Source organism: Empidonax traillii, unplaced genomic scaffold (assembly GCF_003031625.1).
Source record: "Empidonax traillii isolate 1590-97213 ecotype Southwest subspecies unplaced genomic scaffold, ASM303162v1 scaffold25:size3598162, whole genome shotgun sequence".
NCBI lineage: Eukaryota > Metazoa > Chordata > Aves > Passeriformes > Tyrannidae > Empidonax > Empidonax traillii.
The window spans coordinates 886,837-910,057 of NW_020955218.1; the positions used below are offsets into that span (position 1 = coordinate 886,837).

The 23,221-nt window shown below is 41.1% G+C and overlaps 1 protein-coding gene across 7 annotated transcripts in view; it reads left to right on the plus strand.

Annotated features, from left to right (window-relative positions):
• The window catches only part of SOX5 (SRY-box 5), a 640,352-nt gene that overhangs the window by 604,585 nt on the left and 12,546 nt on the right, over positions 1–23,221 (plus strand). For 5 of the 7 annotated variants that reach the window (XM_027905265.1, XM_027905273.1, XM_027905234.1 and 2 more), the window contains 4 exons: positions 104–281; positions 4,939–5,111; positions 20,690–20,798; positions 21,660–21,833. In XM_027905265.1, coding sequence (XP_027761066.1) covers positions 104–281; positions 4,939–5,111; positions 20,690–20,798; positions 21,660–21,833 — 634 coding nt within the window. The remainder of the gene's footprint in view (positions 1–103; positions 282–4,938; positions 5,112–20,689; positions 20,799–21,659; positions 21,834–23,221) is intronic. The other 2 variants (XM_027905252.1, XM_027905260.1) reach the window with 1 other exon arrangement.

Consider the following 23,221-nt stretch of genomic DNA (forward strand, 5'->3'; position numbering starts at 1 on the left):
GTTTAGAAGTTCATATAAGCTGAAAACAGCTGACGTTGCTTGGACGGTGTTGTGCCAACAGCAGTTTTGTAATAACATTCTTTTCTCTTTCTGCTTGTCATAGGATGAAGTGGCCCAGCCTCTGAACCTTTCAGCCAAACCCAAGACATCTGATGGCAAGTCTCCCACATCACCCACCTCTCCTCATATGCCAACTCTGAGAATAAATAGTGGGGCCAGTTCACTAAAGTCTTCTGTGCCAGCAACATTAGCTAGTCCTTCGGCCAGAGCTAACACAATAGGTAAGCTCAGCCTCTTGTGCCCTCCTCATAACGATTCATAGGTGTTAATGGGGAGCGGGCTTTTATCAGCCAGTGCCAGGCAGTGGCCTAGGAACTGTCACAGGTTGACCATCACACTCCATTTGCTTGATGTCAGTGAAGAAACTCACGGATACTGACCTTTCAGGAGGGGTATCTGAGATTTTACAGACTCAGAAAACAAAAGACCTGTGTTATTTCAGATACTACTTTACCAATAAAAGTTAATAAATGCTGTTTGTTTAATGGCATGCAATAAAGACAGCGACCTGTCTAATGATGGGCATTAAAGACCTGTGATATTATACTATGTCCTCTAAAAGCAACGGATAAAATTTGAAAAATATCCCTAAAAGTTACATCTTTCCAAAATTTCGGGTTTAATCCTTAGTCTGCTCAAAACCTACATGGAATATTATTTTACCTTGGTGTAATAAGCAAAACAATTACCATGTGCATTTAAAAAAAAAAAATCCAAATTGGATGTTATATCTTTCAAAAAGTCTTGACTGGCTGTTTTTAATATTGTTCCAGAAAATAGTGATATTTCTTACTCCTGCCAAAATTACATCTTTGCTTAAAGACCATCTAAATAGTAACAATGTTAGTGGTGATTTTACAAGTCTAATGTGTTAAAGGGATTGCTCTATGTGTGTACAAGAAAAATGTGTACACCTCCTATTCTTCAAGCGTGTAACTTAAATAATTTATTCTATGCAGTGATTCACTATAACCTGAATTAGGATTTCAGTATGTAAATCAAACTCTGTTTGGGAAATTAAAGGAGGTAGATGCATGCCCCTTTTCTGTGTTCCTTCTAAAACATCTCCTGCTGGCCACTTTCAGGGGTGGCACAAAAAAAACCAAAAGAAGCCATAGGTCAAAGCTATCAGAAGCTGTTTCTGTGATACAGCAGTGCTATGCAGCAAACATTATTTGGTATGACACATTACAACTGCAGAAATATTTTTAAAATATGACATTACTAATTGTTAGCACCTCTCTTTTTATTAACCCTGCACTCTTTAACTGTGGTAGGTAGTAATGCATTTCATCTTTAATTTGCTTGACCCTGCTGCTCTCCGTTCACAATGCATTGGGTTTCAATTTTTTCACATTGAATTTTTTGTCCTTAAGTAGAGCGAACATCACATTTAGATGGGGAGTTAAGCATCTGACCCACATCTCAGTGGCAAGACATCTCTTGTTCTCTCCTCTCCAATCTTCTTTCCCTGCACACCTGATATTTTTCATAGGTTTGAGACCCCTGCAATTTACTTCCTTTAACAAGATGCAGATTTTGAAATGCTGTACCTGTAATGAGTGATAATGTAATTGGATAAAAGCTGTGAGGATGAACAGAGCTTTAAAGGTCACTCTTGTAAGAAGAATTAATGTGTTATACCATTAATAAACCATGGAAAACTGTGGAGCAAAAGATAACATACTTAAGTTATTGTTAATGACATAGAGTTCACTGCTGTATATCTCTCAGCTACAAATATAGAAAGTGACTTTTTGAGGTTGCTGTGCAGTATCCCTGTGCATGCTGTATATATAAGATAAGCTGTCTTTAACTGGTGCAGGAGCTGGATGGACATAATGTACTTCTAACAAAGGTTTATCCTTTAATGTAGGACTAGAAGGAGGAAAGGCTCTTGAACACCCTACAGTCTTCTCCTGCTAACTGCTAGGTCAGATCTAACCAAAGTTGAACAAATTGAACTCATTTCTGTAATGAAACCGTTTGATGATCTTGAAGTGAGCATGAAATTTCAAGTCACCTTCCAGCAGGAGCTACACCACAAAAAAAAAACTTGATAGCATTTTTAGCAAAGGTACTAAGGTCCCTGAAATGGTAAAGAAGCTGGATCACTTTCTTTATCTTGAGCGATAAGTCCCTCTACAAAAATTCTCTGGGAAACACTCAGTCATCTGCCAGACAGTTGCCTCCACCATTTGAATGATTGGAGCTGTGAGCACAAGGCACACGTTGTCTGTCCTAGGTGTGCACAGCCCACCTTGCTGGGATGCAGTTGAGCCATCACTTTTCACCACCAGTAACTTCAAATTAAAACTGTTCTCTGAAAGCAGTTCTTTCAGGCTCCTCAGCTCCCATGGCGTGGAGAAACGCTCGGGTATTGTTCAGTTGTCTTTGAGGGACGTGAACTTGGAGCCTCAGTGATTAACAGCATAGCTGCACTCGGGCACACAGATACACAGCCCCTTTCCAGAGCTATCCTTATAGCATATAAATTGTGCTACAGACTGAGCAGTCACAAATGTCATGGCTTCATGTATGACTTTAAATCCAAGAATTTCTTTTTGGGAACAGGCATATGTCCGTGTTCTAAAAACAGAAACAACTTCTCTCTGCTCTTTGCCATTATCTGCAACATCTCTGTGCTAGTTTGGCAATCCTTGTAACTAAGTGCATTTTATGTAATGCAGTTCCCCTCTCTGTCAATAATTCACCACCTACCCTAAACAACAATAATTTACATTCAAGTCGCTTCTATATTAATCATTTCCCTGCACACCAGCATCTTGGCAGCTACTGAAAAACATAAGGAGTGCTTGCTTTTATTCACTGTCATGTGCCAAACTGTCTCAAAGATAGCAGTATTCAGGAAAAGCCAAATAGTCTGGAGAAGGGCATGAATTCCAGTTCCTAGGCAAATTCGGCTCTTATTACAGATTGAAAGTATTATACCTACTCTAATCAAGAGCACAACCAGCACTAATGCTACTGTTTGTTTGTTTGCTTCCTTTTTAATTTATTCTGACTACATGCGAGGTTGATCAGTAACATATGCAAACTGGGGAAGAAACCAAGCAAATTGATAAAATGGAGGTTAAAAAAAAAGAAAAAAAGAAAAATCAGCTGGTAGCACTGTGCTGGTGAAGGCTATATTCTTCCTTATGCCGGGAAAGCTGGAATTACTGGAATTCCATTGGCTGGGAATTACTGAACTGGGTCATTTGATAAAAGCAGTGTGAATCAAGTTATTTCATATAAAACTCTAGGGGTTCCTGGGGATTTAGCCAAAAGCTAACTGTTAGTACAATTAACAGCAGTCAAACCGCACAGAAACTTTTCTTTCTAGTTTTTGCACTCCAAGGAAAATGGGAATACCAGTCCCATTCTGTCTGCAGTCTAAAAAAAAACAAGAAGAGCCCAAACCAAACTAAAATCCTGACAGCAGCACAGCACTGAACTAATCTGACATCGGCTTCTTCCCCTGAAATGTTTTAAGCAGCAAGACAATGTCCTACGTTTTTTGGCAATCATTGGATCAGATAGAAGAGTCTAGCAATACAACAAGGATGTGTAATCTGACATGATTAGACAAGGCTCTTTAGGAACAGAACATTCATAATTGAGACAAAGAAAGAGTATTAATAACACTTTCCTAACACGGCAGTTAGCCATTTTATATTTCCTTTCTTTAATCTTAGTGTTTTTCAACAAATCATGGGATTTAATAGCGTGTTTTGGCAGATTAGAGGATTTATGGCCCAGATGTTTTTTGTTCTAAAAATGGATTAGGGTGTAAAGTTTGCTGGAATCCATGGAACATGTTGAGGCAAGCCGGTCATTTTGTGTGTGATTAGTGCCTGCCTTCTGTCTCACAGTCCCTCCATCTGTCACAATTCACCAATGGATCTGGTTAGATTTAGCCTCATGTCACAAACAGAAGTCCCTTTTCTGGGCAATTTCATATTACAGATTCATTTTATGCCGTTTTTATGCCCTAGTTAAAAGACAGAAAGAAGTGTGTGCGTGCGCACACGTGTGGGGATGTGGAGGGGGGAGGGAGATTGATAGATATTAGCCTCTCCTTTAATGTTTGAAAAATAGACTGGGGCTTGGAGTCTCCCATCAGTATTCTATCCTACAAATCACATGCAGATCATAATAAGTATAATCTACAGTACGCTAAAGGAAAAAAAAATGACAAAGTGTCACATTTAAAATTAAATAGTATTAGCTGTGCCGGTGATGCTTGTAACATTTTAAAAGGAAATAATTCAGTACTACTAAGGCTAAGCCCTAGGCTGTGAATTTGCAGCAAAACAGTGGACATTTGACCTACTATTAGCAGCATGAATAGGAATGGGAATGTAGGTCTGTGTAGCTGTGGTTTCTTATACATTTGTGAATGACAGGTGGTGGTGGGGAGCATTCGGTGGATGAGGTTTCTCTTTCCAGCCATTATGCCTTTCATATCTATAGCAAACCACCGCCACCTGTGGTTTATTTTAATGTATTCACAAGTTTTAAGAAGGGGAAGAATGAAATGGTCTATTTTTGAGAGTTTGGGATTGCTGGCATGATCAAAGCTTCCCCTAACTCCTATCCGGTTACATCCTGCTGCATACAAACCACAGGGCTAACCTCTGCAGTGTCAGGGAAATATTGAAACTAATGGGATCAAATAGCAGGAAGGATGATTTTGGCACTGAGGTTTCTCATGCTTTCTATCCAGGTGGCTCTGTCATAACAACAACAGAATTACAAAGCATGGACCGAGTTTCTGGGCCTTACCTTTTAACTCTTTCTCGTTAATAACAATAAAATGTGCATTTCACCGATGAAAGCTAAAAGTGTTTTTTCTTGTAACTTTCTTTTTTTAAGATATCCTTTCTTCTATCACGTCGTCAGGTTATTTAAATGACCACGATGCTGTTACCAAGGCAATCCAGGAGGCCCGACAGATGAAGGAGCAGCTTCGGAGGGAACAGCAGGTGCTGGACGGGAAGGTGGCCGTTGTGAACAGCCTGGGTCTCAACAACTGCAGGACAGAAAAGGTGAGTTTCTGAAACTCCCTTTGCAAAGGGTCCGAGATTGCGTTTGGCTCTCCCTACAGATACCTAGGTTCTTCCTCCCTTCTTTTCCTCCTTTTTCTCGCTGTTTTTCCTTCCCCATTTTAAAACAGAATAGTTCAAAAAGTAGAAGTGAAAAGCAGAATGAAAACCACAACCAAAAGATGACATGAGAGGGAGACATGGAGACCCCCTGGGGGAGAGTGGGGAGGAGGCAGAGATAGTTAAAGCCCTCACAAGAACTTTGGAGGCCACTAATTCTCTGTTCCAGCCTGTCAGCGTGTATTAAGAGAAGGTGATCTTGGAAATCTCTGGGTCTAAGTGGAAATCTTGCTTTATGGAAATGCTTACATGTGTTTGTGAGATGAGCTGGATTTGAAATATTCAAGCTTCTTTAGGAGCATAAGCTTTGCTGATACTCAGGCTCAGCTTCTGGGTATTTAGCCTTGTGAGGTTGTCATATATGATATTTTGTGACCACTGCAATGTAGCACTGTCATGTCACGTTAGATGACTTAACAAAATTGAAAAAGCAGAGAATTGACAACACAAACTGCACCAAATATTTTCAGTGAAACTTAGAGGCAGCAGAACGTATGGACCTCATCACCTTCTGCTTTTGGACTGGCCTGTGAAGCTGCATTATGACAAAATACCAACAAAGTGAATATTCTCCTGAAAAATTTCTATGTGCTGTAACTGTCGTGTATGTCAGTGAGGTTGTGATTTGCTGCTTTTCTCTGGAAATACCTGATGTCTTTCCGTGCACTGCCCTGGCTTACGGAGGATGAATAGACCTGCCAGTCCTTGCTGCCACATTTATAGTGAACTGTCCTTATAATTCTGCCACCTAAGATATACATCCAAATGCTTGCTTGCATCTCAGCATCGTATCCTTGGCGGGACTCTTTCCTCAGTTCCTCTCTTGTCCTTCGTTATTTTCTGAGGGGGTATATCCCTTGCTGTGCAGTTCAGCAAGGATCTCCATGGTCACATTTGGTCTCGGCTGCATTTTATTGAAACTACTTGGACTGGCTTTGCACTCTGAGGTCTTGTGCGATTCACTGAGGTAGGCAGAAAAATAGATGGAATAAAAATGATCAGCTATTTAGCAGGAACTTGAAATTCAGTCATCCTAGGAAGCTTGTGAGTCAAACAATATTGTCCAGAATGAGCAGATTGTTAATTTGGATAGCTTTCCATTTTCCCTGTTTTTAGATGGAGTTTGATCAATAAGCTGTGAGGAGCCAGCAGCCTGGGTAATGAATGTTAAACGTACATGTGAGTCTCTCACCACTGAAGTTTTTTCATCAGCTTATCCTGAGTGTAAGTCAGGTAGAAATTACTCCCATTTCATGCACTTTCTTGGGAGGAAGGGGAAGGAAAAAAGTGATCAGGGTAATAGGTATCTTCTTAGAAGAATAAGAGTGCTGCTATGGGGAGAGGGAAAGAAGAGAAGGATGGAGCATGTTTATGGCATTTCACATAGAAGAGTACCAGAAGGGAAAAGGGAAAAGCAGAGTGTCAGATATAAGAAGAAGTGATCACAAGCACAAAGGAATTTATATTCAAATATTTAAGCATTCTTGAAAGGATGCTCGGAGCAGAAATTCCTTTTCTCTGCTCCCCATGTAGAAATGACTTTAACACTCAGCCAGATGCTAATGCAAAGTGACTCAAGCTATTCCTCGCAAGCATAGCTAAATTGCCGTTATTTGTTAAGCGCATTGAATTCAGCTGTGGATACAGCAGTTGGTTGCATTCAGAAAGCATCTGTACCCTTTTTTTTTTTTTTTTCTTTTTTTTCTTTTTTTTTTTAATCCTCCAAAGCAGAGACAACTCTACCTATCTCCCCCCTCTCCTCCCTTGTGCTGGCTGGGAATTGTCAAGTGACAACCGACCAAATCCTTTTGGACAGGAAGCCTTCATCCTGAGTTCTATATACTTGCAAAGCAGGCCTTGTGGTTGGATCAGGAAGCCCATTAAAAGCACTTTGATGGTATGGAAATTCATCTTCATGAAGCACCCAGGCCCCTAAGCAGCATGCTGTTTAGCTGTGGTTACAGATCAGTCATTCACATCGGAGGGCAGTAATTGTGCTGACGGCTTGTTCGGCAATGGAAGCACATAAAATAATCCCAGGCCCTCCACCATGGCATTGCGAGTTAATCTTCTTTAATACAGATCAGCTGTTGTTCTAACACATGACTTTATGCTGGCTCTAGTGACTCTGCACAGCCTTTTGATTAAGTAACAGGAGTGGAACCATCTGCATTCACTTTATTCCGTTACTTTCCTATTCTTGGGATTCTCCTTAGCCTTCTGTTTTCACTTCTCACCCTCAACCCCAGTTGAAGTTTATTTTCCTCTCTAATTCATGCCTCCTGGTGGGCTCGTGGAGGGCAGAGACGAGTTCTTTTAGAAGGTAGCAGGAAGAAAAAATTGTTTGCTCAACTGAAAATTTTTCTAAAGCAACTGGCTTTGTGTGTTTTGATACAATTAATGCCAAAACTTTATTGAAGCTCACTGATTTGGACTTGATATCTCAGCGGTCTTTTTCAATCTAATTGATTCTGTGATTTATTTTATTCCATTTTATTTCATTTTCTCTATTTTTAAAGCGAAGATGAGAAAGGACAGGGCCAAGTCTGAGCCCTGCTAGACTATAATGGCATTTAAGTTGCTGGGGTGACCACTTAAGCCACTAAGCCACTAAGAAGTTGCACTTTTTAACTTGTAGGGCTTCTGATCTGTCTCTTGCATTTGACCCAAGAGAGAAAAGACATAGGCTGGAAAGTTGAGATACTTGTTCTCCTTTCCCATTTATGCTCTAGGCTCTCCGCTGACTAGCCAGCTCCGAAGTTCAGATCCAGACAAACACACCAACTTCTCTGAAGTTTGTGTCTGTTTGATATAGGACTTCATTTTGAATTAAATTTTATTTTTCCCTGTTTTCAAAGGAAGAAAATGAGATAGTTGGGAAGGTGGTTGGTGAGAAATAGAACTGTGGTGTTACCACTGAAGGTTTCCCTATTAGAAGCTCAAGGTCCCACCATGGGACTTAGAGACAGCCCCCTGACTTTTTGGGACATCACACTTGAAATTAAAAGATGTATTTGTGTGTTCATGGGCACAATAAAGAAATTTACATTTAAGTCTGTAGTTACATACAGAAGAAAGACTCTCCTTCCTGTAGGGTGACCTCAGTCTTCAAAGCCAACAAACCCATCTAGGGCGATCCCAAATTTTTCTCCCTTCTTTGTGGCAGTGGCTAGTGTATTTTTGGATTTCTCTGAGACCTCTTGAGCTTTTTGTTGCATGCTACTGCAGTCTACCAGTGGAGGTGGGCTCTGTGCAGTTCTGAACATGGATGTGGTAGGGATTGGTAGGGATTTTTCTGCCAGGGGTAACTGGGCTGGTTTGAGGCTGGAAGTCACCTCTGCAAGTCTCTGTTAAAGCTCTTGGGTCTTTTCATTCGCATGTACATGACCTGGTATCTTGATCGTGTTCCCAGATGGGTTGATCCCCATGGATAGCTAGACATGCTAGCTAAGGCAGTAGGCAGACAGGAATTTTGTGGAATTATAGAGAAACTGTATAAAAGGAGTCATAAATAAGAGAAGATTTTTCTAAATGGCTAAGATGATTTGGGTGAGTCACTTTATGGGCATCCAACTTGGACCATCTTGACAGATTTGATATTCAGAGGATTACAGTAAAAACTATGAGCATCATGATGAACATGGATTTTACTAAAACCTATTTTAATTGCAAATGCAATAAAACATATTTTTACATTACTTTTCTTGGAAACATTTCGGTGTATAAATGAGACGTGTGTGTATATGTTTTTCTGGTTTCTTGGAAACCCGGGAGCATAGTTTTATTTGTAATTGTCATCTACAGTTAATTATAGCTTGATATGTCCTATACATAAACAATGTTACCGATTATACATGTAGCTTAGAGTGCAGGTTGTCACCTGATGTAAACAGCACAACAGGCAGCGTCAGCAAGTGATCTCCAGCCTATCTATTCAGCCCCACAACTGCCCATTTCTCTGCAAAGGAGATGTACACAAACACAAAGAGCCAGCAGCATGTGTGTGCATGCATCCAAGCCTACAGTGCACTCCTTCAGAGATACACAACACAAACATGCACTGCAGTAGCCAGTAATTCTCCGACTACAGTCAGACTCTCAAGCACTCGCTTATGTCCCTGGCAGCTGCAAAAGGAGGAAGGGGGCACACAAGCAGGTACTTGAACATGTGTCAGTGTATACACTGGTACAAACACAGGTCCTGGTTTCTGAATGCTGGCGCCTGCTGCTGAGGGTGCTGGCAGCTCGGGCAGTTGTGTAAGGACACAGCTACACAAGCATTTCAGATGTGTAGGGATGCAGTTGCCCTCTGAGCTGAGTACATCCCATTACCCACACCTCCTGTGCTAAGTGTTTCTTAACCTGTGATACAACTTCTCCCTGTTACAGCTTGGAGTGTGTCCTTTTAAAAGGCTCTGACATGTACTTGTCTGCTGGACTGTAACTAAAGAGCTATTTGTAACAATATTTATTCCAGCATTGTAAGCAGGAGCCTATTTATTACTCATGCTTACGGAACACTGGGTTCAGGATGTCTTTCCTCCCATTCCCACTCACCCCTCCTCCCACCATCCTCCCCAATCCCACCCCCAACTCTCCCTCTTCCCCTTAAGAGAGTGCCAAACGTGAAATGACAGTGACCAATGTTGACTTAATGTGGATGTTTAATAATGAAAAAAGTGTGTCAGTTCCAGCGTTAGTTACAAATGGCAGTAAGTATATCGGGTGGCAGCCCTGTAATAATTTTACATCCATCATTCCTTCCTGATGCCTCACTGGCTGCCTGATGGATGGGGATAGCAGAGTTAACTCTTAAGAAACTGCTGTGATCTGCTGAGCTGAAATGAATTCTGTCCCTGCTCTCCCCTTGGGGAGGAGTGGGATAATAAGAATCTCAAACCCGCAGATTCTGCTGCCTTTGAGAAATAAAACACTGGAGCTCACTTTACTGAAGGCATAAGGAGTAGCTGGTATAACACAGGGGATTTAAATTTCTCTCGCAGTAGAGAATTGTACTTCAATAATATTTTTTTTCTTGCCCTAATGGTTAGATTTGAACTAGAAAGTCAAGAGAAAAGTGAAGGAGAGAAGGGCAGGAAGGAGAAGAAAAGAGAAGGGTTAGTGAAACAGACTCTGACCCCGCGCTTGCTGCAGACACTGAGAGACCATGGGTTAGGTCAGAATAAGTGGTAATGATTGAAAGTGGGACCTGGCACAAGCCAGGCTTCCCAAACAGGAGAAACCCCTTGGAAATAAGTCCAGAGGCTCTGTACTGACATCATAAACCAAATCACTTTGCAAGAATTGAAACCTGCCCATTTTCATAATCTCTGTAGTATTTTACTGGAAAAATACTTTAGCATTCTGAATGACTAGCAGAGGCTGTGTTACCCGCAGACATTACATACATGCACACTTATCCCTGCAAGTTCAGCAGACTGCTAATAGATATGTCTGATAATTTGTAGCCCACTCTATTCCTCACTGACCTGTAAAACATTAGGAAAGATGATCAGGGTAATATTTTTGTTCTCATCTTGCAGTGTGAGCAGAGATCCTTTTGGAATAATTATTATACAGTGTGGGGACCAGGAAGTCTCTTGCAGACAATGGTCTGTTCGAGTCCCACAACACAAAAGTTAATGTGTTATCCTAACAAATATATATATCCTCCTCTTACTACCCCTTTCCCTGTCCTCCTCTTAACTTTGTTTTGCTGAGGTCCTTCGCCAGCAGAAGTTCTTGTGTGTGGTTTGCAGTTCTCTTTGTTAATGCTATCAACACAGAGCAGACAGTTTTCAAAACAAGAAGGCGAGCAGGTATTATGTCACCACCCATCCGTCACTGAGGATGTCAGCCTTTCAGTAAGCGAAATCAGCAGCATCAACAGGATCCCTGATGCTCCAGGAGTCCTGTTCAACAAGGCAGTATACTGTACCCATTGTCATCTCTCCTGAAACTTTTCTCCACTTTAATACAAAACACAGGTCAAACTTGCACACTGCAAAGATCAAAATTGGGTTTACCCACCACTAATCATTAAACATTTTGATTTACTTCAGCTGGAAGTTTATCTGTCTATCCCCGACCTCCCCCCATTTTTTTGCCATTTGCCTTGTGGAGCTTGTGTATATTTATATTTACAGCCTCTGCATTTAATGGCCACATGCCTTGTTTTCACAGATGGCCAGTGGAAGAATTCCCCTCCCCCTTTTTCTTTTAGTAAAGCCAGCCTTTGGTTTTGCTACTTTTGTCACAGTGCCACTACTCTCAGTTAGCAAGTGCCTACGCACGAGAGGGGGAGATTCTGCAATGAACAATTTTTTTTATTCCCCCAAGGATTTTAGCTCTTTATTTTAAAACACTTTTTTTTTTCTCTCCTGATTGACCATCGTTTACTAAATGCCCAGATACATTTAAAAAAAAAGAAAGATTGTATATATTTATATGTGTCTTTAGTGCATTGTTACGGCAGGGCTGCATGGGCAGGGTTAGCTAATAAAAACATACAGAGGGAGGGATGGATTCTGCCCACAGATGTGTGTGTGTGAAACTCCCACTGAAGTCAACGAGAAGAGCAGGAAAAGAGGCAAGGGAAGAGCCTGGATGCTTGCAACTGCTGCTGAAGTCTGAATGGGAATTTAAGTCTTCTTTCACTCCAGAAGGCAGAGATTGGAAACATTCACAGCCTACTGTGGATCAGGGAGGACTGCAGCTGTTTATACCGTAGTGGAAATTTTATTAAGCCAAATAAAGATGGATCAACTTCCTCCTGAAAAAAAACAACATACAGTTGATTCTGAGTTCTTGTTATGACTTTTCAGCTTTGTGAGTCCTTGGGTTTAAGTTCCAAGCTGTGCCCTACAGCCATGAGAGCTAATTGCTTCCTGAGATATTTTTTTATTGTTTTTATATAATCACATGCCTCCAATCACTAGTGCTTTCAGTGCATTCATGGGCACTGGCATCAGTGCAGTACCTCTGTTTAGTGCAATAGAGGCTGGGCTTGGTTATCTGTGAGCTGTGTCCATTTAGTCTCTTGAGGGATCAGCCTGTGTTTTCTGCAGGTGGGACAGTCTTCTGGGGGATCTGCCTGTCCCAGTATGCAGGTGTTCACTTGGCTGAGTGACAAACAGCCTATAGAGTCTTCTGGGGATGCTGAATTTTACCTTTAATTGTATTGATGCTGATGCTAGGGACTGGATAAACTAAGCCTTACTTCATGTCTAGAAAAATGCGGTGGTTTCTTTCTTAGACAACAGCCTAGATAGTATGTTGATTTCTTCATTAGGGCTGGAAGAAAAGTAGCAAAGATACAGCATACTTCATAATTTGAATACCTCCTGTGGAAATGGAAAAGAATAGTCTGTATGGCTGTATTGCAGCTGTGCAGTTGAGTCACCCATTGTTCATTAAACAATTGCCAGGAAAGAAGAGACTGTGTTCTTCCTTTCTCTTTGCGTGTGTGTAGACTCTCCTTCCCAGGATATCCTGCATGGCTTGTGATTTTCATCTTGTTTCATTCTTGGTGTGCCACCTCTCTTCTCCAGTTAATGCTTCCTTTCCTCACTGATCAGCTGTACCAGCTTTCTGACTTGCTGTGAAACCCTTGATTAAAATTTACGTGCAGATTTCAGCCAGGGATTCTCGAAACTCTTAACAATGGTGGGAGAATGTCACCATCTCTATCCTGTAGAGTTCAGGAAACTAAGATGCAGCAGCTAAACAGTTCACATCAACATAAAGTTACAGACCATGTCAGCCCAGGAAACAGTCTGGATGAGAAACTGGGTCTTGTAACTCTTAACCAGTTTGCAGTTTGACAGCTGGATCTGATTGAAGTCAGTGCCTATGCCCATGCTGTGAAAACTTCTCTGCTTCGCTTTCCTTTTCCTTTTTATTTCTTCTTTAAAGTAATGGACAGGGCCAGTCCTACCTGCATTTTCATGTGAAAGTCCTGACATGCACTGTCTCTCAGAGCTTATAACCAAAGAAAAGCTGGACCTCAGTGTACTCTAGAATTGCTACTTCCCATCAGTTTGTCTTGAAATAATTAATATATTTTACTAAGGAAGTAATTCTTTTTCAAATAAAGAATTAAAAAGAAATAATCTTAGGGACCTGACCTGACACCTGCCAAATTATTGAGGATTTTCCACTTTTTATTTCAGTGTGCTCTGATTTTGGTGCTTTTTAAAGGTACTCACTTGAGAGCATTTAGAAACCAAAGACCTATGTCCACAATGCACAGCAAAGGAAAAGACTGTATAAATTTCAGCAAATTCTCTCTGTGACTGGGTGTCTGTTCCTGAGAGAACAGTAGTTAAACAGCTGGACCTTCTTGATCCACCTGAGTTTTTCCCTATAACACCTCATAGGGAACCTCTCTATTGGGCTCATATATCAATTCATATAGATTCAATTGAGTTGCAATGATTTCTACACAGTATTAAAGCAATATGGATTTTAATGTGTACTATAACCAAAAAGATAGTGTTCCTTTTCCAAGTGATGTAGCCCCAATTAAGAGTGAATGTCATAATTTTGAAAGAGGTACCATAAAATCAGGAAGAACCAAAAATAAAGAATATGCTTTTATTTTCTTGCTTCTAATGCTGCTTTTAGCTTTTGTGGGTGGATTGTTCCATGAAAAAGAGAGATCTCAGATAAGCAAGACTGAAAGAGCTGAGGGGGTGGTGAATGCATTGTTTCTTCATACTCAACTTTGATGCAACGACAACAGAAAAAAAATCTCCCAAATGATAACTTACTGTGACATTATAAATAATCTTTCATCTTCTTTGGTGGTCCACAGAGTTTATATAATTGGAAGGCTAAAACCCTTCTTTGTTGTTTCTTCCCTTTTCATTAGTACAGTAGAAGACTATAAAATTGTGCAGCCAGAAGGGGTTTAACAATTACTGAGTCAACATTTGAAAGTCTCACTCTATTTTATCATTTTATGCATGTGCTTTTTATGAGTTTTTCAGCCCTGCAAGCGTTACTTAAGAAAGGTCCATTGCAATGGTGGATCTGTAACTGCTCTTACTTTTATTTTGGTCTCCCTAGTAGCATGTGCCATTAGCAAGAGTCACAATTCCACACTCGCAAAGAAATTATAAGCTTGAGATTATGGGGGGTTTTTTTATAACATTCAGGAGTGCTGGTTTCAGTTTCTAAAACTACCAGTCTTACTAAGGAATCCTTGGCAAGTCACATAATGTGTGACTCAGTTTCCCGTCTCATAAACAGAGTTAATAATCCTGCCTTTCTTTGTGACATTTTTTGGTTAATTACTGATGAGTGAAGAATGCTTGGGCAAGGTGATCTGCACAGAAAAACCCAAATCTAAATAGAAGATCCCTCTGAAAAAAAGCTGGAAAGTCTCTTACAACAGTTTTAAGCGTAACAGGATCTGGGGTGTGTAACATGGTTTGGACGGGGGCGTAGAGAGTGGGCAGAGAACCTGTTTTGAAGTTCCATGACATTAATATGCAAGAGTAAAGTCTGATTGTAAATAATTCATCATGTGCAAACCTCTGGGCACGCCTGTCACCATTGCCAGTGGTTCCTCTAAGTTCTTCCAGCTCTCTGTCATCTGTAATGCCTGCCTACCCCATGTTTTCCACATCCTGAAAGACTGTGGATGAAGATTTTATAAGTCAAGCTATTCTGATGTTTATTATTGCAAGAGACAGAGGAATTGCATAGAAAGATTGCTTTTACAAAGTCTTTGCTCTTGTCAGATGTAGGATAAGACTCTTCACCTTCTTGGAGAGCGAAGGAAAATACCACGATGTTGAACGGATAACACCTGGCGCCACCAGTGCGTCTGATAATTAAATATGTTTTTCTGTCATAAAGTGAACTTTCATTGCCAGATCATAGCAGCTAATCTGCCTAGTACTTTAAGATCTGGTGCATATTGACCAAGGTATGTGTCAGAATGGTTGATATTTACTGGGCCTTGCTGAGGAAAGACATCTGCTTTTGCACTGCAGACCACATCAGATGCTGTCACAGGCTCTGCTCAGCAATCTGAGATAAAAACTAGCTTATCAAAACTCAGTGTATTTGAAAATACCACCTTTAGAGTTTAGATGTGTGAATTTTTCCCACAGAGCAGGACGATAAATAGCTGGACAAACTGTACTTGGCGGGGATGGAGGGGGGAGAATGGAACACTGAAAAGGACAGTAGCAGGCAACCATCTGTTTCTTTTTATGTATTGACACTGAAGGGAACAAAGGTAGCAGGCACTCAGTTCATCAGTGTGCTTGTAATTCTGAGGTGCGAGAACCCATGAGCTCCCCTAAAAATGCATTTTTTTTCATCTGGCCTTTCAGTTCACTTGGGATAAGAAAAGCAGGAATGTGAAGTGATGCTCCCGAGCACTCCTCCTCTGGAATTCCACGCTGGCTATTTCTCTGCACGCATCAGACTGAGAGGAAAAATATTCCTGTCAGGGGAAATGGGGGTAGGGTGGGGGGAGTAGCATAGTGAAGAGTGGACTGCTTCATTGAAACTGCTAACCTTGAATTATGCAATCGGAAAAACAGCTCTTGCCAAAATACAATTCTAACGGAGTTCAGAGTACCGTCAGTGCTTGCCAAATACCCCAGCCAAAAGGATGTCTCAAAGAGGGGGAGGAGGGATCCATTGCCATATGCCCAACATTCACAGTATTCTGGAAGAACTGTGGAGTCCTTCAGGAGTGGAGGCGTGTTCATGGTCTCAGGTGCACCCTGAGCATTGGGACCGTGATCCAGTACAAGATGGGAGCAGTGAGGCCGGAGGGGAGTAGGTAAATATATCAGAATGTCTCTATTTCTCAGGCCCTCCAAGGTTTTACTTCACTCTTGTGTAGTAGTGGGAGGAGTTCTGGCAAACATGGTCAGGCTGTTCTACATATGTTTTGACTCTTCTTGTTTTATGTTTCTTCTATGAAAGAGACTGCAACCAAGTTCTTGTCATTTTTAGATCAATGTTTTGTTAAACTATGACAGCTATCCATGACAGAGAGCCAAGTAACTTTTGCAGCTGACCACAAAACTGAGTCTGACTTGTGGTGCTTAGTCATTTTTTATATATTTTTTTCTACATGACACATTCCATGTGCGTATGTGTTTTTCATTGTTCTTTTAAATATAATTAGAACGTTTCCAGGAGCTGTGGTACAAATCAGTCTTCTCTGGCAGATGAATTTCTTTGATTAATAAAGTTTTAGGAACTTCTCATCACATTGTGGCTATTGATGAAACTTCTCTGTTTATACTTTGAACAATTGGGCTATTGTGGGTTTGATTGCTCTCCACAGTATTATATCTTCTCTGGTTTGCCCATTAGAATTTTAAATGATCCAGTCAACAGCCTCTGCAGGGAGTCTCTCCCACAATCCCATAGAAATGACCATTAGGATAGTCATTTCACTTCTGCTGAAGTCCTTCATAGAAAAAAAAGATGTTTATAAGGTGTCTTTCAGTCTTCCGAGGTCTGGTACAAGATTCAGAAATTCAGAAGGAAAATAATCACTTCATCTTTAGCGAGATCCCTGTGTTTATGCTCCTGCAAGAGCAGAAGTGTTTCTTGCTGTTTATTTTTGCTGCTTTGTTCTGTCTGATTTTTAGCAGGTCTCACAAGCAATTCTTTACACCACTTTCCTGGGTTTGGTCCAACCTTGCCTGCTCTTCCTGGAACTATCGGTGCTAGGCTGCAGTAGATGCCACTCGAGCATTTTTCCCAGGATGAATATTATTTCATACCTGGAGCAAAGGGGTGTTCTGCTGAGCCCAGCATGCATGTACCCACCTGTTATCACTGGATGGTGCCTCAGCTTGCTGCTGTTTACACAGTGGAGTGGTAGCAGTTTTGAGAACACGTAATTTGCTGTTGAATTAAGATAGTGATAATAAATAGTTCCTAGTTTTATATAAACTTTAAATCATTGTGGAATTCTTGTCTGAAGTTCTTATATAGGTGTCTATGTTGGGGGGGTTGGAACTCTCCCAATCCAAACCTTTCTATGATTCTGTGAGAGGAGGCTAGGATAGCAATGTCAGCAGGTTGCCAGTTTATTTGGGATCAGGGAAGAAATAAGTTTTTCCTTTGTTTCTCAGAGGTTCCATAAATACTTCTCCATAAACTAGAAGACTCTGTAGTAAAGGTAAAGAGATGCTTCAATCAAAAGAGAAGCAGTAAGTCATCAACCAAGTGCTTTCAGGCAAAACAGCATGGGAATTTTGCTTAGCCCCTTTTGAATATTTTGGAATTATGAATGTGTTTCAGTATATCAGAATTGGGAAAATCAGCTGCAGGGTGTTTAAAGGAAAGAGCGTAGGACACAAAATCACAATGCTGCTTGTGTATAGTCAGGCTTTTGAATCCTGCCAGGGTGTTGCTGATCTCTTTCTGCTCTCCTCATTCTGTTTTTAAGGGGGTTTTGAGTGGACAGATTTGGGGTTTTTTTGGCATGTTTTTTTAATGGCTTAGGTTGAAAGGGATCCTAAAGATCTTCTATTTGCAACGCCCCTGCCATGAGCAGGGACACCCTTCCACTAGATCAGGTTGCTCAGAGCTTCATCTGAACTGGCCTTGAAAACTTCCAGCGATGGGGCATCCACAGTTGCCTCCACAGGTGCCTCACCACCCTCACAGTAAAGAATTTCTTCCTAATATCAAATCTAAATCTACTCCCTCGCAGTTTGAAGCCATTTCCTCTTGTCCTGTTACTCCAGGCCCTTGTAAATAGTCTCTCTCCATCTTTTTTGTAGGCTCCCTTCAGGTACTGGAAGGCCACAATTAGGTCACCCCAGAGATTTCTCTTTTCCTTGTTGAACAATCCCAACTGTCACAGCCTTTCCTCATAGGAGAAGTGCTGTTGCAGAGGCTCAGGAAAGAACAGACTTATTATTGCCTCTATACTTTTTAGACTTAAACATTTCTAAACATCAACGCATAAAAGTACAACTGGCTGCTTTGACTTCCTGTTTCAAGAGCAACATCATGGAGGAGTTCTTTTTAGCTGCCACGTCATCCCTGCTGATCAAATTGTATTGTCATTCCCTATGTTGAAGCAGCAGGGAGTGAAACTGTCCCTGTGTTAAAAGGGTGGTCTCCCTACTCACCCGTGTTTCAGTTCTCTGGAGAGCCATCTCCAAGCGCGGGGCTGTGCAGAGCATTCCAGGAGCTCAGCGCTCATCTGGCATTCCCTCACAGCCCCTCTTCCATCACGCCTGTGCTCTCTCACTACCTCTGATGCGGCTGTACCTCAAAATGCGAAACTTTGCCTAAGATGGATAGCGGCAGAGCATCTGTAGGCTTGTTAAGTCAGACTCTGATAAACGAGCCGTACCTGGTGCGTACCTTGCAGACAGCGTGCCGGAGTATTCACTGACCTTAAGACTCAATCAGATCATGTCGGCGGAGTGTGGTTCTGAATGTAACTGCCTCCGACTTCAAGAGCTGCGTTTACTGCATAAAGAGAAAGCTGTTAAGCCTGTGCCCTTTGCGCTCTCGGCTGTTTCTCTAAGAGGTTTGTGCGTGATTCCAGAAAAGTCTGCAACGGAATAACTCCCCTCCCCCTTGACATACCCAAAAAGGGGGAATGTTCTTTTATATTTTAGGTTGGTGGCAGCATTTTAAAATGATTTCTGACATAAAAATTGTTGAACTCTAGCACTATGAAGTTGATGGTAAATAGATTCCCCCCCCCCCCCCCGAGGAAAAACAGTTGATTTCCGTGATATATCTGTGATCCATTTGGAAGAAATACAAGGTCAGCTTACTCCTGACTTTCTGACTGCTGACAGGTTGCTTTGGAAATGAGAGCTCAGTTAAAACCAGTTGATCAAAGAGTTTGGTAAAGCTAAATGCCTGACTAGTTCAGATGCTTATTCGAAGCTTCTCCAAACTTTCTAGATCTCAGTGCCTGGTAGTGTTATGGAAACCCTTCTGCTTGTGATAGGCTGACTCCGCTGCATGAGCTTTTCCTGAAAAAAACAGGAGGATAACTCATCTTGCACACTTCCCCTGGTGATGCGTCAGGGTATACACAGGAGTGTGAAAGGGGTCTGCAACAAAAAGAGTGTGAGGAGTAGGAAAGTTAACCTCATATTCCCTAAACTCTGTGAGCATACAGAGTTGAGCAGATTAGCCTTGTTTCTAACACTCTCGAGAAAATCTTTCTTCAATGACTTTCATGAATTTGAACCATTCTTTGAATTGCAGATGCAGGGACATCACATCGCAGGAAGCATTTCTGTATTCGCATTGTTGTCTGTTCTGTTTTCTTCAGTAACATAACCCAGTGACATTACTAGGCTACATAGAAGTTGCAAAGTCTCTGGTTGCCATGTGAAATCTGAATGGTTTTTTTAGTTTATTGATCTTTTACAGTCATCAGGACTGGAATAGAGCAAGGAAACAGTAATCTTTCTTTCAGGAAGAAGCTCAAAAGAATTTTTTCAACTGGAGCCACTTTATTATCATGCTGTATAATGTCATTTACTTAGCTTTGCAAAAGGCACAGTGCCTAACATTTTGAAATGTTAGTATTGCTTCCCTGAAAGATTTATTTTTAAACATATGATTGTCAGGAAGATAGAATGTTTATGAGCAAAAGTCGTTGGGAAAACAAAAACAGTTGGAAAATGGAACACCTTTGTATTTGTAAAGTCAAACAATTCAGAGGGAAGCGAGGTGTTTTGAAGAGAACATTGGAATTAATGGCCCTGGCATGTTGTTCTGGCAATGTCTTTAGACACCACTGCAGCCTGACAGATTAATTGGCAGCACACACTAGCCTGTTGCAATCCAGGGTTCACAGTTAGTTCTGACTAGATGAATGACGGACGGGGTGTTAGTAGGGTTGGGCAAAACAGTCTGGACGAGAATACAAACTGCTGCCCAAGTATCGTGCTTAATTCAGGCTGACCCTTTCCCAAGACCTGAATAAGTTCGAACTGCAGGGTGGGTTTTTTTTCCCCTATGGGCTGCTTCCTAAAATACTGCCTTAAAAAAAAAAAAAAAAAAAAAAAAGGAAAGTGCATGTCCCTGCACTTTGATTGCAGGCTGGAAATAGAGTAAAACAATAAATACATTGCAAAAGAGTGTGTATCATCTAAACTTCGAATCCAGCTTTGCTGTCCCGGGAACATAGAGAGTTGAAATATTCTTCAGATGTGGAGCCAATTTTATCATGCCAAGCTAACCAATCTTTTCAACACCATGGAGTTTGCTCATCACTAGCTAATAAGCAAGTTTTTAAAAGGACTTCATGGAAGAGTCTGCAACCATGTCTTTTCCAGAAAAAACATTATTATGTATTGTTAAATACCTGGCTCAGTAAACTGTTGTGAAGGGTTATCCAGCTTCCCTATCAACCTTCTAAATCACATATGAACTTTGCAATTGCAATGTTTAATTATTTTCCTGATCCAAATCCCGTCATCTTGCCCATATAGGACAAAACAACACTGGAGACCCTGACTCAGCAGTTGGCAGTAAAACAGAGTGAAGACGGGAAGTTCAGCCACGCGATGATGGATTTCAACATGAGTGGAGATTCTGACGGTCAGTACAAATGGCTTATCCTTATTTCCAGGTTTGTGTTGTGGATATCAGCGGGATCTGGGGGAGAATCCAAGTGCTTGGAGGCCTGTGAGCAGTTAGCAATAAGCGGCTATGAAAGAAGGCAGGAAAAAGTGATTCCTCATGGGGCGTTTTAAGTCTGGAGGTGGTTTTTAGCCTTCTCTCTGTGCACTGAAGGTCTTGAGAAGGGACCAAAAATGTATTTCTGATAGTAAAAGGGAATAAAGCTGGCAAATGTATGTGTTATAAGCGAGATCACACAGGGAATCCCTAAAGTATAGACCTGATCCTCCATAAGTGTTGGACGCTCTGAATCTGTGGGAACTTAATTGGTATGATGAAGCAAGCATAATGTTTGTTTGTTTCTCTGCTGTTGCATGTATTGTTATGGAGATGTCAGCACAAAAACAGGCAGATATGAACGTATTTATTTACTAGTTAGAGAATTGCTTAAGAAAAAATGCCTGATGTTGCCATATATTACCCCCTTTCCATCACAAAAAAGGTAGAAGATTGGTAACATATGCATTCTCTAAGCAAGAAAGGAAGAAAGTTAAATCTACATTGTTAAATATAGGCTTTGTGTTATTGAGCAGCAAAAGATGGTTTAGAAAAGGTGTTAAATGCTTTGTATTGAAAAAAAACCAGTCTAAACTCTTCATCAGGTCTATTCTATGTGATACTGAATTAATAGAATAAAACTAAACAATATGCAGTGTATTTACCATTAACCTATTCTGAACATGGACTCGTTGAATGTGCAGCACCTGACATGGATTACTAATGGCAGAGGGAGCTGCGTAATGAAAAACAAGCTGGGAATGTTTTTCTCTTTCTTTTTAGGAAGTGCAGGAGTCTCAGAGTCTCGAATTTATCGGGAATCCAGAGGGCGTGGTAGCAATGAACCCCATATCAAGCGCCCAATGAATGCATTCATGGTGTGGGCTAAAGATGAGCGGAGGAAGATCCTTCAAGCCTTCCCTGACATGCACAACTCCAACATCAGCAAGATATTAGGTAAGAGTGATAGAGCACTATTCTTTCAGAGCAAAACTCAAAAATATTTTGAATAAATAGAGCTGAGAACCTGAAACAACAGAAGTGCTGTCTCTCTATTTTGCAACTTCATCACTGCACCAAGGACAACAGGGATATGAGCTTCCAGCTGTGCTACCCAGTAGCGTACATTAAGCATAACCTGACATCTTCTTGTGTCTTTGTAATTACTGAGATTGTGGTGGTAATTTTGGTTTGAAAACATGAACTGAATAGACAAAACCAGTTTATTTCATTAGGCTGTTGAACAAGCACGGAATAACTGCTGTCATTTATTTGCCTATGTATTTCATCTAACTAGTTTCTCTGAGGTAGCGCACTACAGTATTTGATTTGTGCCGCAGAACTTTCTGTCTCCACTTGGACACCAAGCTGCTGACCACAACTCTTTGAGTGTGACAGTCCAGCCAATTACTTATCCACCGAGGGGTCCATTCATCAAATCCATGTCTTTCCAGTTTAGAGACAAGGATGTCACGTGGAACAGTATCAAATGCTTTGCACAAATCCAGGTAGATGACCTTGGTCACTCTTCCTTATCCACCAGCAGTGTAGCCCTAGTTCACCTGTCAGTTCTCTCAGGACCTGCAGATGCATCTCAGGACCCATGGACATGCAAGTCCCATATACTTGTGCACCTTTAGGTTCTAAAATTGAAGCTTCTCCTACAGTGGGTGGTTTTTCATTCTCCTATAGTCTGATAAGAACCCTGAAATTAAAAAGAAAAGAAACATCAGATCTAATTTCCGTATCCTCTACTCTTTACATTCCAGGTAATATTTGTGATGAACGTCATCTACTGAATCTCATGCCATAGTCTTCCAACTTTTCACTACTTGCTCAGATTCTCAGTTCCGTGTTCTGTCCAGAGTCACTCCTCTGTGACATGCTGAATGATACAGCAGGTGACTAATAAGGCTCACTGAGGCCCATGAATTACTGTTTGGGAGACAACAACAACAACAACAAAAATCTGTGACCAAATTAGAGATGTTGAATTTTTACTGAGAAAAACTGTTACAGGACCTAAGCACCCCTCAGGCCAGTGGCTAAGCAGAGAACATGTTTACCTGGGCTGCAGGTCTCAGTGGTTTTGCAGACTACTCGAGAAATGTAATGGCAGCATTAACCAGCTGCAGATCTGGTAAATAGGCTGAGTTTAGACTGGTGAGAGGTTTGAGGCTTCTGTTGATGAGAGTGATATTATGAAAAGCCAGCAGGGGGTAAGTGGAAATGAGATGAATTGGTTGGAGAGGCAGAATGTATTGCTGTGGATGGCAGATGTGATGATATTAACCCATGATTTAAAGGGTGGTACAAGATGATTAGATTAGTTATGGGAACAGGAT